At 41.1% G+C, this 15307-nt stretch overlaps 1 protein-coding gene across 1 annotated transcript; it reads left to right on the top strand.

Moving 5' to 3' along the window:
• The first annotated feature begins 3100 nt into the window (after positions 1-3100).
• Positions 3101-15272, top strand: LOC112574222 (acid-sensing ion channel 2-like). The gene is made up of 16 exons (XM_025255126.1): positions 3101-3156; positions 3424-3583; positions 3815-3985; positions 4226-4294; positions 4854-5015; positions 5423-5592; positions 7906-7986; positions 8392-8483; positions 8975-9138; positions 9730-9819; positions 9997-10126; positions 10449-10527; positions 12512-12569; positions 13154-13248; positions 13453-13528; positions 13853-15272. Exons 2-16 carry the CDS (start codon positions 3491-3493, stop codon positions 13982-13984), a joined length of 1662 nt encoding a protein of 553 aa, XP_025110911.1. The 5' UTR covers positions 3101-3156; positions 3424-3490; the 3' UTR covers positions 13985-15272.
• Positions 15273-15307: the final 35 nt, after the last annotated feature.

Below are 15307 nucleotides of genomic sequence, written 5' to 3' on the forward strand. Positions count from 1 at the left end.
TAGCAATAATGCTTAAATGCACTGAGCAGTGGACAAGGAAGCCTATCTTCACAGTGTGGAGTCAGCTACACGATGAATGCCTACTGGGCCTCCAGTCAGCGATCATTTATCGCCACTTCACCAACGGGGCTTTAATGGAAGAACTTTGATACGTCCGCGTTAAGACTTTAATTGGGAAAAGGGCGAATATAAGCAGAAAGAAAAGGAGACTAAATAGACTGCAAAAATGTCAAACTTAAATCGCGCCAAAGACTGTCAGTGGAAAAGGTTGCACTTAAACTCCACCAAGCAGTAAAGCATGCGTGTTTCCATAAACGTTTAAAACCAAAGAAGATTCCTTTTTGATCAAACATTGTGAAATGACTGGACAACCCACGATATAAAATTAGCTTCCGTTGTCAGCTTTAATGAAGCTATGAAAAGATTAGAAACACGATTTGGTACCACGAACAGTCAGACATGAACAAGACAGTAATTTTTAAGTGAAAACTCACGCAGTCTCCCTATACCTCGGTATCCGTGAAAATTAAAGATATTGTATATGATGATGATGTCGATTTGTAATGCGCAGGTATCCATTCAGAAGAATGCTCATTGCGCACAAAAAAACAAAAGAAGAAAAAATAAAGTGAACAAATATTTAAAAAATATATATGTATAGCATCTGTGCGAACGAAAGGGGACGATTTGTTTAATAAATGACAACGACGACGATGATGACGAATGAAGAAGAAAGCAAATTTTACCAGCACACCAGTGAGAAGAGTAGCTGGCGAGAGAATTGGTTTAAACTTGACTTAAATGCTAGAAACGTAGAAGCAAGAGAGAATGTATGGAAGGGGGACCAAACCACTTAAAGACAACGGACACTCGACAAACAGAATCTGCTACTGAGCTCCGACGGGCAACATTGGAAGAAGGTGAATCCGTATGAAATCAGTCAATTAGTCTGGTGATATTTACGACTTGGTCAAAGGTCATATCGTTCTCTTCATGGACCTTTAAAATGTAGGTCCGTGGGTCCCTCGGTCTCTCAGGGCGATCCGGTGACGCGATGGTCCTCGCTTGTCTCTTCGCCTGACAGGCTTGATGGGGGACAGCTCTTCTCTTTTCTGCTTGAATTCATAGTGCTTGTAGTAGCTCTTGTACCGACCTGCACTTTTTCATGTCGTCATTGGCATTGTGCTCGACTGTTTACTTGCTTGTGCCCGTTTTTCATCTCCTGACATCAACTCTATCATCGGCCTTTGTCGCCTCTGGGTGACGCCATGACAGTTTCTTCATTGGTACATGTCGTCTCTGAGATAGACTTGACATCAGTGCCAAGCAGTCACGTGCTTCAATAGTTTACTGCAATTTCTGCTTTGTGATCATGTGGACAATTTGAAAAGTCGAGTTTGAGTTTCTCTCTCTATTTCCCACTCCCTCCCCTTCTTTCCCTCCCTCACTCTGTTATTAAAATAGTGCTCACTCATCCTTATTAACAGACATCGATCTAATGAAATTTTAAGCATCACATTTCTACAGTCCTTTGCGAGCACATAAATTATTATTTTTGCCTGTTAGGTTTACACTCTCTCGGGACTTGGTACCCGTACGAGCGCGCTGCCCACCCCACTCCTGGTTCCAGAAAGTGTCAGCAAGGGTCATTCCCTTCACACTGGCGTGATAGGCTGGCGGAAACTGTTGTATGCGCTCCCGAGAAAGAGTGGATACTGATGTGTACTCTGTGAAATTCTCCCAACTTCTGTACAACATGGAGAAGAATAAATTGGAAGAATGAAACTACTATAAAACTTTCTTCTGCTCACAATGATTAAATAAACAAAATCCACAAAGAATGTCAAAAATACCAATGAAACCCAAGTCTCCGATTGATATCTTTCCCAGGATGCAGAAAAATTAATTGTTTCTTTTATTTCCCTCTTTTTTAAATATCAGAAAACACTCAGTTACACAAGAACTGGATGAGTAGTAGACATCCTATGTTAAATGAATACGTATTCTTTAGATAACGAAACGAATGGCCGGTAGGAAGCTAGATACTCTGTTTGAAAAGAAGGTTGAGGATGTCAGACAGAAAAGACTGAAAGATGGTCTTCATTTTTAACCACACGATCGGGCATTAAAGTAATAGCCAACTAAGTGACTTGCTTACTGAAACATAACAACAGCTATACAGACTAAACATGCTTTGGGTATTTACTTTAAGGCGTTTATGTTGAAAAAATAGTAACTTTTAACCAACTTTTTAATTTGCAAAATTAAACATAAACAAAACAAAACTTCACACTTTTTAAAGTGGAAAATATCTAAAATAATAAAGGCAAATTCTGTCTTGTGTCCTGAATTCTTTCTGCTGTATTTGAATTGTGTTGGCGGAGACTGTGTCCGTGTGCAGCATCCTCTTCTGTCTTTGAGCGCCGACTGTGCCTGCAGTTGGTCGACCTGATCCACGCGACTGGTGTTGCCCGCCGGAGTCACGTGATTTGCTTGCGCCATCGGCGAGTGATCCCTCGTTATATTAAAGACCTACCCGGCTGCAAAATCATTTTCCAGTGAATTGGTTTAAATCATTATCAGATACAAATTCCTAAAATTTGAGAGAAAACTGTCCCATTTGCGAGATAATATGACAATTCTTACCTGAATTTAAAAAAAAATTAATAATCAAGACATGGAAAAACAAAATATGCTTTCTGGCGAGGCCCTCAGTGGAGTCAGTAGTGAGAGGAGGATCAATTTACGTCAATAGTCTTCTTAAAATAAAAATTCGCAGTACATTGAAATATATCGAACTAGAATTAATGACAGCAAATGTTTTTGTTTGTCACGCTTCCCTTGTGTCGATATTGGGACATCCCCATGCAGAAAAAGGTCAACAACACAGAGGTCAGATTTTAAATTTGAGGAAATAAAATCTTGCTCTGAGCTTTAGCCAGCCCATGGAAAACAAATTTCACCCAACTAGACCTTTTAGACCCTCTAGTGCTGTTTAGCAGTTTGGCAGAAAATATACTTTTTGTGTCCTTTACCCTAAATTTGCATAATCATATAAAAGGCTTCCGGCTCCATGTCTGATATACAGATAATAACTGGTGTTAGGACCCGACTGCTTGCTGGGATACATGCGGTGACTTAATCCAACGTTATCATGTAAGAGGGAAAATGGAAAAAAAAATTAGTAGCTTGCCTATGTTTCTGACATTCTTCTCTGGTTGAACATTTTAGAGCGTTCTCTTTCATCCAAAATAATGCTAGTATTGTGTTTATTCAATAATCATTAATATTCTCTTTAGCACAAATACTTTGAACGAGATTCCTCTTAAAAGGGCTCATCAGCAAAGAAAGTTTAGTGATTCAACAAATTCTTTGGTAACCTGGTACATGGTTAATTTTCGCAACAACTCCACCATTTTTCAGATCAGCACCAAGACTTGTTTAAAAGTCGACGACCTGGGCTCAACAAGAACTTCACGAATGCTCATCAATGGCCAGCAAATTTAGTCCCGAATCGCAGGAGCATTTAAACTCCATTTACGCGGTCTGGATGAACAGACATGATCAAGCCAAGCGTGGCGAGGTATTGTTCATCACAAGAAAATATATAAAAAAAATGTTTGCAGGTCGGATGTCTATATTGTCGTGCATTACATAATATTCTCACGTGTTATACTGACACAAAAAACTACAGTCGCAAGCTTTGATATTTCTGAAAGTGTCAGAAAAATCTGCCTTGTCCAGAAAGATGTTTTCCTCACAAACCATCACCAGATCTCAATACAACAGAATTATTGCTATTGTCGTTTGACAGGCTTCTACCAGTGGAGAAAATGACAAAAAATTTGATGGGTGGCCTTCCGAGGCAGTAATCGAAGAAAGTGATGACAGAATCAACATGAAACACCTTTTGGCTTACATGGCTGAAACATCTGTCTTTCACGGAGTAGGAAAAATCTACGGGGCTAATAGCTGGTTGAGTAAGGTACAGTTTCTCTGATATCTCTTTACTACTACTACTACCATTTCAGTGTTTCTGACAATATTGTCACAGAGCATTTATACTATTTCTGAAGCTCATGTACGTTGGAATTATATATAAAAAAATGACACGAATAAGCAACACGTCAGAGTAAATGTAGGAGATTGATAAATCCATAATTTAAAGCTAGTCTCTGAACGTAAAGGTATTTGTTTTGTATTTATTGTTTTATTTCATTGACAGATGCTCTGGATATTACTGTTTATTACTGCTACCGTAATGCTGTTAATACAACTGAAGGGACTTTTTCAGGTGAGATAGACGTGAACTTCAAACAACTTACTTAAATGATTTTCCCGTTTGTTGAAACCGTTATTTGCCATTTTGAGAGTCCCTTAGTTTCTTTATAAAAGAGACGAAATATACCATTCTTTCGGTTTAAGCTGTCTTGATCATCTCAAATATTTGTTTCATGTTTAAAATCTTTTTCAAAAAGTGTTTAGACCATTCTTAAACCATTCTGCAGATCACAGTTTATTTTTGGGTTTTGTTTGATGTGAATGTTGACATGGTACCACACAACAAACATTTAGCTTTACTCGCTTTGTTTTTCTTTTTCTTAAACTATTATCAAGACAGCCGTTTTCGTTGTGTTATATCGAATTGGCTTACTTCATTAGATATTTCTATTTCAATCACTAGCACATCATAAACAGAGACTGAACTGTTTCATATCATTTTTTTCTTCTTCGAATGTTCTATAAGCTAACCACAACTTGTAAACCACAGCAGAGCGGAAATATTTTAATCCATGTATTTCCAATGACTTGTTTGAGAAAAAAAAAAGAACAACTCAAAAATTTCGATTCAGGAATTCTTCAGCCGACCTGTCACAACTGAGGTGAAGTTAGGGTTTAGTCCTCTTGCCCTTCCCGCCGTGACCATCTGTAATCAGAACGTCGTGCGTCGGTCGCTCTCCACCACCTTCTCCTGCAGAGCCATGAAGGCCCTCGGTCTCCCGTACCTCGTAGCGGTGAGAAGACATTGAAATGTTAGAATCTAGCATAGCAGCACGTGGACATTGCAATTTCGATGTTTTTACTTGCATGGGCCGTTTGAAAGTAGGAAGCGAGGAACAACAACCATAAACCGTCTGAATTATCCGATCAGAATTAATGTAAAGCATCGAAGTCATGAAAATAGCAACAGGCCAGGCAAAGCACTTGGAAAATTATTATTAATGATGATAATGACGGGGATAGTGTTGATTGATTGATTGATTGGGTGAGTGAGTGAGTGATTGATTCATAGGTGGTGCAAATATTGCGCTTTTGAAGAATGGAGCTGATGAAAAGAAAATTGAATTCAGAAAACGGTGAAAGAAACGGACGCCTTGTATTCTCGTGATGCACTGAGATATGTTTATCTTTGTGTCTTCAGAAAGAGGAGTGTGAAGAAGAAGAAAAAGAAGATGAAGAGGAAAGAGATGACGACCTCGAGTATACGTGGCTGTGCTACGATGATGACTGCAGAGTTCAGCTGGAAGACAGTGTGGCCAAGAACCTACAGCGCCGACAACTGATACTCAATGCCTTGAAAAAGGAAAAAAGGTACAGGTGTTGTAGACAGGTCGTAGGGGTGATGTACATTTTGTCAATGCCAACTGTATGTATCAGTCAATCAGTCATGTCAGTCCTCTTCACAGCAGTTTCAGACCTTCGTTAGTTTTTTTATTAGTGACCAGTGCTTTAAATATCGGATTGTTAATGTCGCGTACCACCCCCCAGCGTCCACGGAGCACGTTCAAGGCCACTCACACAGCAGGCCACACACGCTCAGTCACTCAGCCGGAGGCAGGATGCGACTTACTTCTCGAACCCGTGCCCAAGCGAAGACCAAGACAAAGACGAAAAGAACGACACAAATACGAAGTTTAATCAAAAAAAAAATATATATATATCCAAACACCCAAATACCTAATACAACCAAGAAAAAGAAAATACCGATGCGATTACTCACAACAACAAAAAAAAAAAAAAAATAATAATAAAAACAAAGCGTAAGCGCGCACAAATTATAACACAGCAGTAAAAAAAAAAAAAAAAAAAAAAACAAAACCGCGCACCGCGGCCCAGTACAGTCAGTTAAACGTAGTTTCCCCCTGAGTCTTTAATTCTTAACACAGAACAGGGGCTTGAGGCGCTTAGTACACAGTCTCAGGAGCTGTTCACAGTACAGTTCCCTTTCTGAATGCAGGTGTAGAACCCGTAGACGTAGACGTCACAAATGAAGTGCAGAATGGTTGATTATATCTCAGACGAATGCTAGTCGAACAAAAGGGCGTGGAGTCAGGACACAAGGCACACACGCATAGCACGTATACACAGGAAGTACACAGTAAATACACACCAAGGACGTGCACCCCGGATATACACAAAAAGCCCACACGGCTTATGCTAATGACCGACGGTCAACCCGAGAAGAAACGGAAGCACACTCCCGTAGACACTGGATGTCACAGCCGAATGCTGTCATTCCGCCACCCTCCGCACTTTCCACAAGTCCCGGTGGTCACTGCTGGCATCAACTCGCTATACAGTAAAATCTCTCTACTATGCCACCCCGCTACTATGCCACTCTCGGTATTATGCCACTTTTGCTCGGTCCCGACTATAAATTCAATGTAAAAAAAAATTTACTATGCCACCCCTACTCTCGCTACTATGCCACTTTTGTGTGATTGTTAAAAGGCACAAGTTGTGAAATTCCGCGCAGTGCTCGATTATTATACTTTATGGTAGTGTGGGACATTGCAGTTAGGTGGGATGGACACTAGCACGCACACAGGGAGGGTGGAGGGTGGCGATGGGGGTAGGTCGCTGGCCGGGTGACAGTCACGTGACAGAGGGAGAGCGACAGGATGCAGATGTACGGATGTGGTTGGGAGGGGTGGAGGATGAAGAGCTAGGTGAGGGGGAGAATGAGAGGAGACAGCTAGCGCCAGCCGACTATTCTTGAGAGCTTTGGACTGACGGGTAACTTGAGCAAATAAAGCCGTTTTTACGAACCCTCCGTATTATGCCACTCTCGCTACTATGCCACTTTTGCTCGGTCCCGGTAGGTGGCATAGTAGGGAGATTTGACTGTAGTAGAACCAGCCTCTCAGTGTCCACAAGCTTGGGTCAGTCGTGGCAGAGCATACAACCGGCACCTTGCCTCACAGCACAGACTCCAGCCGTCTTCTCAAAAAAAAAAAAAAACTCTCCGCTCTACTCAGCGCCTTGGTAAAAAGTCTCTCACCAGCAGCGACTAGCCCTCGAGCAGCTCTCTCGAGACGTGACGTCAGCTGCTGATACAGACAACGGGCAAAAGCCTTGACCTTTTCCCGCGAACCGGACAAAAATAGCCTGAAAACACACGTTAACTGTCGTCTGCTGTCAGCTACCTCTCCAATACAGGAGCGTCCCGGCACGCTGAGAGAAATGCAGACCTAGACGAAATCATGACACGCGACAGTTAATTTGTTAGAATAATTTCTAGTTGGGAATGATAAATAGAGAATTTTCGTGACTGAAAGAGCAAGAAAAAAAATCTTACAAATCTTTTCAAGCCAAATTGGTTGTAAATATGTTTAAATATAGCTAAGCTACCATTTTACACTATTTTACCCATTTCTTCTATTTTCATTGTATGCCCTTTATTATTGCAGTCTAGTAGATTAGTATATACTTTCCCCATCATTTATAGACTAAGCACACTGACTTGCTTATCTTTTTATCGTCGTAAAAAGGAATTTTATTGTCATTATCACAATCTCTTTCTCCCTTTCTTCTATCTCGATCTCTTCTCCTCCTTCTCTGTGTGCGTGCTTGCGTTCGTGTGCTTGAGTGAATGTGTGGTTTCTTATTATTTTTATTCCGCAGGGAAACACGCATCGCTGCCGGTCATCAGATTAAAGATATGCTCATCAGTTGCTACATGCTGGGACACAAGTGTACTTACTTGTAAGATCAACTGCCAGACCATTTCAAAATGTTTATACCCGCCATCACGCGGGATAGTTTGAATATTTCACAAAGCATTTTCTTGGAATATTGCTTACAATCATTTTTTAAACCTTCACATCCCCTTGCTAGTTTTCAGAGGTAAATTGCCCATAAGCATTGCATATATTTATTTCTGATAAAACAAACTGGTGTCCATTTTATAATCAATTAATTCTTAGTACTAAATATAATATACAAGCTCAAGGAGCTGTCATAAGTGAAAGGTCAGTCTCTATAAACAATAGTTAAATTTATTATGGACAAGTCGTTAATCAAGAAGAGACAGTAAACTTTGTCACTTTTATATGACAAAAAATCCTGGTGTCTTACTAGCAGCACCAATCGAAACTTTTTTTTCTTCAGAAATTTCACACATACTCTGTCATCCGGCTTTGGAAATTGCTACACTATATCATCTCCGTGGTTAAAGGCTAACAGAAGTGGACCAGTGCATAGTAGGACGACTTTTTCTTGCACACTTCTCATTTTTGATTTTGAATGGAAACATTTTTCCGAAAAATCTTTAAAATATCATGTCGACACCTTTTAAATCACTTTTTTTTCCCTTTTAGCTGTCTTTGTCATTTCATCTATCTTTTCTTATCCTCACTGGGGTTTCTTTTTTCTTAAACCAAACTGAATCAAATTTTCACAATTCAACTTTGCCTGTTCCAGTGATATTGGCCAAATGGCATTCTTAAGAAAACCCAGTTTGGCTATGTTGTAGCTTTTCTTTCAGGACCTTTTTAAAAGACTATCGAGATGTAAAATGTTTTTTTCTCATGACTGAGTAGAGTGTAACCCTTTAAGAGAACCCTTCACGGGAAAGTAATTGTATGTAGTCGCGCAATTTTTTTTTCTCAAATGATTGTTCTTTTGAATTGTCTGTGCTCAATTGTTTAGTCTTACAAACATTTTTCTCAAACCATTCTTCGCTTACACACAGGCCTGGAAATGATTCTAAATCTGGAGACGGAAGAATTTTTGGAGACGCACAAGACCGCCTACGGCCTGCGCGTGGTGCTGCACGAGCGCCACACCCGCCCCTTCCCCACCAGCGAGGGCTTCACGGCGGCAGCTGGCGAGGAGACCAACATTGGACTACGGCTGGTCAGCTCCATGAAGACAGATGAAGAGAAAGAGAGACAGAGAGTGGATAGGAAGTCAAGGGAGAGAGTGGGCATGTGGAAAGAGAGAGAGAGAGCAAGGGAAAAGAAAAAGTCGAGAGAATGGAGGACAGATCAGAGAGAGAATAAAAAGAAAACGAATCGCGCAGATTTAGAAAGAGAGAGAGAGGAGAGAGCTCTGTGAAAGAAATAAATGAGAAGAGGTGAGAGAGGTTACACAGAAGGCGATAGAGACAGACAATATGGAGAGGGGGAAAGAGAAAGGAGAAATGAAGAGCGATAGAGAAATGGGGAAGGGGTTAAACAGAGCAGAAGCAAAAATGGGGAATAGGGCGAGGATGGAGGGTGAGTGATAGAGTCTGTAATACTTTCAAGGAGAGGCTATACATGGATGAGAGTTTGTGCACGAGACTCAGTATCCGTGGGGCGTGGAATTATCAGTTATGTCGAAGCTTTGTTTGTCTACAGTCCGGTACTAAGTTTATACACCACAGAGAACATGTGTGATGGTTGTACAAGAATGGCTGTCTCACTAGTACAGTTGATAAAAACACTGTTATCTCTTAACACGCAGACGCAGGTACGCAGACTGGGGGGAGTGTACGGGGACTGTAAAGAAGATAAAAACTTGGAGCTCTTGACTGGTTACAAGTACACCATCAGAGTAAGTTTCTTGATTCACCTTCTGGTTGTCTTCAAGTATTTCTCTTGTTCTAAAGTGCTTTGTTTCTTTAGAGAATCGTTTGCCCATAAGGTGACTATGGAAATCATCTGCAATGTAATCAGAAAAGTCTGCGACCTGGCATCGCCGACATTCGTGTGTGCTTTTTGGTTGTTCAAGCACTGCAGAGAGGAGTGCCTACAAACTCTGATACACGACAGATGCCGGTGTCTGAAAATTATGGAGGATTATGACTCGCATCCCTTGGAAAATTCGACCAGAGATGACCACAGGCAATGCAAAAAAGCAGGTAAAAATATAGAAAAAAAACGCGTTTAAATTTTTGCATCGGACATTTTACCATATGTAAAGTGTGATTTTCATCAGTGATTCTTTTGTTCAGTAGAACTAGGCTTGATATTACAAACACCGACAGTCAATAAAGCAAGACTACAGCTATTTAAGGGTCTAGGACAATTGAGTCGAAACGAGTATTTGCTAATATTTTGATAATAGATTTTTAAATGCAGATCATTGAAATAGTGAATTTGTTTCAATTCTGATCACTGCAAATCATGAATTTGTTTAAATGCTCATCATTGTCGTGAATTTGTTTCAATGCCCCATTGCAGATCGGAAATGTGTGTGGGCGGCCGAGGAGAAATACCACGACGAGGGCGACAATGCTTGCACGTGCAGCACCCCATGCATGTAAGACGAACATTTCCCTGCAGATGGCTGGTCGTTTGGTTTGTTAGACAGAAAAGTCGACAAAATTTCCGTCATCAAGTTTTCTTACAACATGCATTCAAAATGTTCTGTGGACAGCTCTCCATGAGGTTCATAGACATCAGTAGCTTCACATGTAGAGGGTCCTGATAACGAGATATATCAAATCAAATCAAATCAAATCAAATCAAATCAAAACAGACTTTATTGTCTGCCCAGGAGGACAGAAATTTGTCTTTGCTCACATACCCATACAGACATTTAACAAACAGTTAGGAGTAAAAGTGAGGAGTAAAATAGTGTTGATTGCACCAGTCCATCAAGGCAGTGTATGTTTATCCTAACAACAAACCTTGGGTGACCAAGGGCCTAAAAGCACTGCTGAACAAAAAGAAACATTTGTTCATCACGGGCAGAAGCCCACGACAGAAGATTAGTACATAGAGAGGACCATGATGCTATCCGTTGGGTGGGCAGAGGCTCTACGAGCATACTAGTTAGTCCGCTTTCAGTAGTTTGCCGGTGGACCAACGAGTGTCGACGAGATTGAAACAGAGGTCGAGTTAGCTCTCGCCATAAACCCGATGTGTCAGAATGCGGCTCGTGGTTACATCTTGAGCTCGCTGGAGGACCTGCCAGACGTCGAGTGTTGATGCTTCCGCATGACGCAAGAGATACGCCGAGAAAGATCTTGGGTGTCCTAGTGGAGGCGTACGGCGAACGGAAGGATGTCGACATCAGTGCCACAGCAACGTGATGAGGTGGTCGACGAATACGCCGCGAAGCTCCAGAATTTAAGCAGGCGAGGTAGAAGGCGGCGCAGAGCGTCGAAGTGGCGGCGATTGACACCATCTCGGAGGACTGCAGCCCGACCGGTCAGGGAAAGTGACTACCCCCGTTTTCCGGAACAGGATGACAGGGAAATAAAGTGTAGCTGGCCTGACTGGAAAGTGTCCGACGGCGGAGGTTGTCATTTATGGCAGTTGAGTGATGGCGTTGCTCGACACCGGCAGTGAGGTAACGACGGTCACTGACGAGTGGGCACGAGGGCACATACAGGACTTACAGCTAAAACAAACTCAGGAGTGGCGGTGGTGGACATGTTTACGGCCAGCGTCTGAGGACGTTCCTATCCTGGTGGTCAAGGACCTGGTCGATGTGGTCACAAGTGAGCGCAGGAGGCGCGTGTCGCTTCTACTAGGGAAGAACGTCCTTGATCGGATAATGGACTCTACCGCAGATGTGGCGCAGGCAGTACAGGCAGCCGTGCATGAAGCTCATCTTGAGAAGACATTGTCAACAAAAGGACTGGCTAGGGCCGCTGGCAACACGCCCGTTCCAGGATGCCAATGGGTCTGACGTCCACACCAGCCACTTTCCAGAGGTTAATGCAGACCACCATGCCGAACTGTTTAATTTCAGTCCTTCTTGTGTACCTAGACGATCATTTGGTATATTCCCAGATAAAGGACATTCAACTGCGGGAGGCGCCATACCTTCAGGATGACGACAGTGAAGAGGAAACGCCAGGGTGGTATGCTACTCTTCCAAACCATCACCACAGAACTCTTGTGACAATGCCTGTGGTGCCAGAAGTAACAGTGTCTGTGGTGTCAGATGACAGTACCAGAAATGAGTCCCTATCGTGTCCGAACCGCGCAGATCGCAGCGACTTACCGCGAGACAGAATATCAGGAGCTCGCTAACGGTTTGCTTGATACTTCTGACTATTTTTCTGCCTATTTTTTTTAAATATCAGCACTGTGATTTGCTGTAATCAACTCAAGGTTTAATTGTTTAAAAGTCTTTTGATGAGAGTTTGTTGTGGAGGAAGACAAGTCCTAACAGCAGATTCTGGAAGCAGAAAGATGATACCCCAGATCGTTGACTTTTTCTCAACCCAGAATAAAATGTCTGTGTAGCTGAAAAAAAATGTGTGAATAAGTGCTGTTTCTTCGTCTTTCAGGGAACAGGTATATGATACAACCATCACAAGTCGGAGGTGGCCACTTTTTGAATACCTGGTGAGGATGAACACTAAGGGTGCACAACTGAAAACCACATATTGTAAAACTCAAGACATGGAACAAGAAGTTGTCCAAAGCAGACAACAAATTTCACAATGTTTTTTTGTTAAGATATTTTCATTGTGTTTCTTAAATGCCCGTCCGAGTGTAATTTTTGTTTTCAAACGACTGGGTTGAGCGCGATACAGAATACTATTTTACAGTATTAATCCTACAAACACCATCACGAACTGACGGAGAAAACAAATTGGTGATGGGTTTTTTAATTACTCTTGATGGCAATGAACCAAAAATTGCAATTTAAAGAACCTGTTAAATCCCTAGAGGTCTAAAGTGATACCACTACTGTTCTTTAAGGTGAGTGGCTGGTCAGAGTTTTGATACAGTTTGAGTAGATACAAACGCTGTCTTGATAGTGATGACTGGGTGATGACATTCGTCTTGATTAAGACAATCTAATCGTTTTCTGAAACAGGTCTGGATTGTATTTTTGCAGTCCTTATTTGTAATACATAATTTAAGAAAACTAGCACCCATCGTTTTTCAAAACTAAACCAGGTGACCGATTTGCTTGCGTGCAGGAGACTCTGGAAAAAGATGTGTGCAGAAGGAACAACAAAAGTGTCAAGTGTAACACTTCTAACGATTACTTCTCTGAAGCCTTCGAAGATCGTAGGTAAGAGAACGAATGCAGCTGACATTTGAACTACGGGTTGAACACATCCAAGAGAATATATTGTCCTCTGGTTCAGTCCTTGACCGTTACCTATATTTTTGCCGTCTTTCGACACTACGATACTATTCTATTCTTCATATTTTTTTCTTTTCTTGTAGACAAAAAAATTTAACTTCCTTCTATTTTATTGTCTTTAACTTGCAGGTTGTCTTTTGCGAAGCTGGTGATCTACTTTGAAAGACTTAATTATGAGTCTGTGATACAGAAACCTTCCTACGACGTGAGTATATAATAATGAGTAGTAATTTAATTTATGTGGACGACCTGATCTGTAGCCTAAAAGCATTTTTACGATTAAATAAACAGTTGCAATAATGCGATGTTAGTTAAAAATTTGTACCTTAGAAGCCATTCATGGACTTTTCAATAGTCTCACTGCGAACGTGCATTGTTGGGAAGAATACGATTTAAAAGAACTACTGTATCCTATCTTCTTGAGGGATTATTTTATTGTCACCGTGGTTGATATTTAAGGACATATTGCTATATTCCTGTCATAGGTAGGCAAACGATATACCAGGTGAAATTCCCTTATATTCTTCAGGTCGAGCGTTTCTTGTCGGACATAGGAGGAACTCTGGGCCTTTGGATCGGAGCATCAGTCCTGGGTCTTGGCGAGTTCGTGGAGCTGGTCATGCTGCTGGTGTTGCGCTGCAGGAGGAGAAAAACCCTTTAAACCTCCCCACGGATACAGCTCTTTACAGCCATTTGGGGCGATTTTTATCGGTTTCTTCACATCTTTTCTATGGCTCTATAGCCTTGGCACAAAAGGCTAGCTTCTGGAATCACCATAAACATTTCTGCCTTCAGCACATTTACTGTACTTCAGATTGTTAAGGCACCGACTCATCATAGAATGTATACTACAAAGACTTGCTTTTTAACCTTCATGGGACAATTGAAAAAAATGTCATCACTAAAATTGTTTTTGATGTGGCCATAATTTTCATCAAATTGTGGTCTACTTTTAAATCAATGTGATTTAGGGGAGCATAATTGAAAGAGGTAGAGATGTTTAAAGTTTGAATTATCATCATTTCATTATTCATTAAAGTTACCTGTAAAAGTATTGGCGGTTTGTGTGCCAAAAAAGCAACAAACTCCCCAAAAAAAAACAACAACAAACAAACAACAAAACAAAACGAGGCGAGGTCCATCTTTTTTTTTCTCCAAAGACAGCTCAGTTTGTGTGCTACTGGTTGTGGTCATCATTATTTTACCTAACTCGTCCAGGCTATGTAGTTGAAGTTAACATGCACTTTGCTGAGCTCAAAGAGCAATTGAGTAATAAGATTCTCCCCTTGATTGCTCAGGTCTGATGACATCAAACGATTCTTTGTCATTGCAAAGAAAAGCGAGGGTCTAAAGCTAATACAGAATCTGAATGAAAATGTCAGACATTTCACTCACAGCGACATTTTTAGAAGATTAACTTAAACACCACTGGGGTCAAACAGAACACTTTTGTATTCATCTATACACTTCGTTTTCTAAACTTGTGTTCCTTTGTTATTTGGTTGACTGTCGGCTTGTAATTTTTTCACAACCCACTGGCCTCGCCTCCAACTGGGAAATGTGCTCTACAATTATTTTCAGTAGTATTACTCTTGTAAATAAAAGCCATATGCATTGTTTCTGAAACAATAAATGTCAGATGTGTTTCATGCATGTGTTTCACGTGTGACTTGTATATCCATAAAGAATCTGCATATGTTTCTGCAAAAGGTCAGCAAACAAATCAATGCCGCTGTTGCTATAAGAAACTGGTTATCGATTCCCACCCAGTTCAGCATGTACTGTATGTTCTCGATCGCTAGCTGTTTCGTGGTTTGGATCAGCAGGCACCATCCTGCTCTTTGCAAATCATTAGTCTGCAGAAAAAACTTCTTACTCACTCTATTGTGGCCAACAGGCCTTCATTTATCATGCTTTAAACTCATTTAATAAAGATTTCTTGTGCTTTATGACTCACATAGTACACATTTGTGAAGCTTTTTTA

This window comes from Pomacea canaliculata, linkage group LG10 (genome assembly GCF_003073045.1).
Source record: "Pomacea canaliculata isolate SZHN2017 linkage group LG10, ASM307304v1, whole genome shotgun sequence".
Classification (NCBI taxonomy): domain Eukaryota; kingdom Metazoa; phylum Mollusca; class Gastropoda; order Architaenioglossa; family Ampullariidae; genus Pomacea; species Pomacea canaliculata.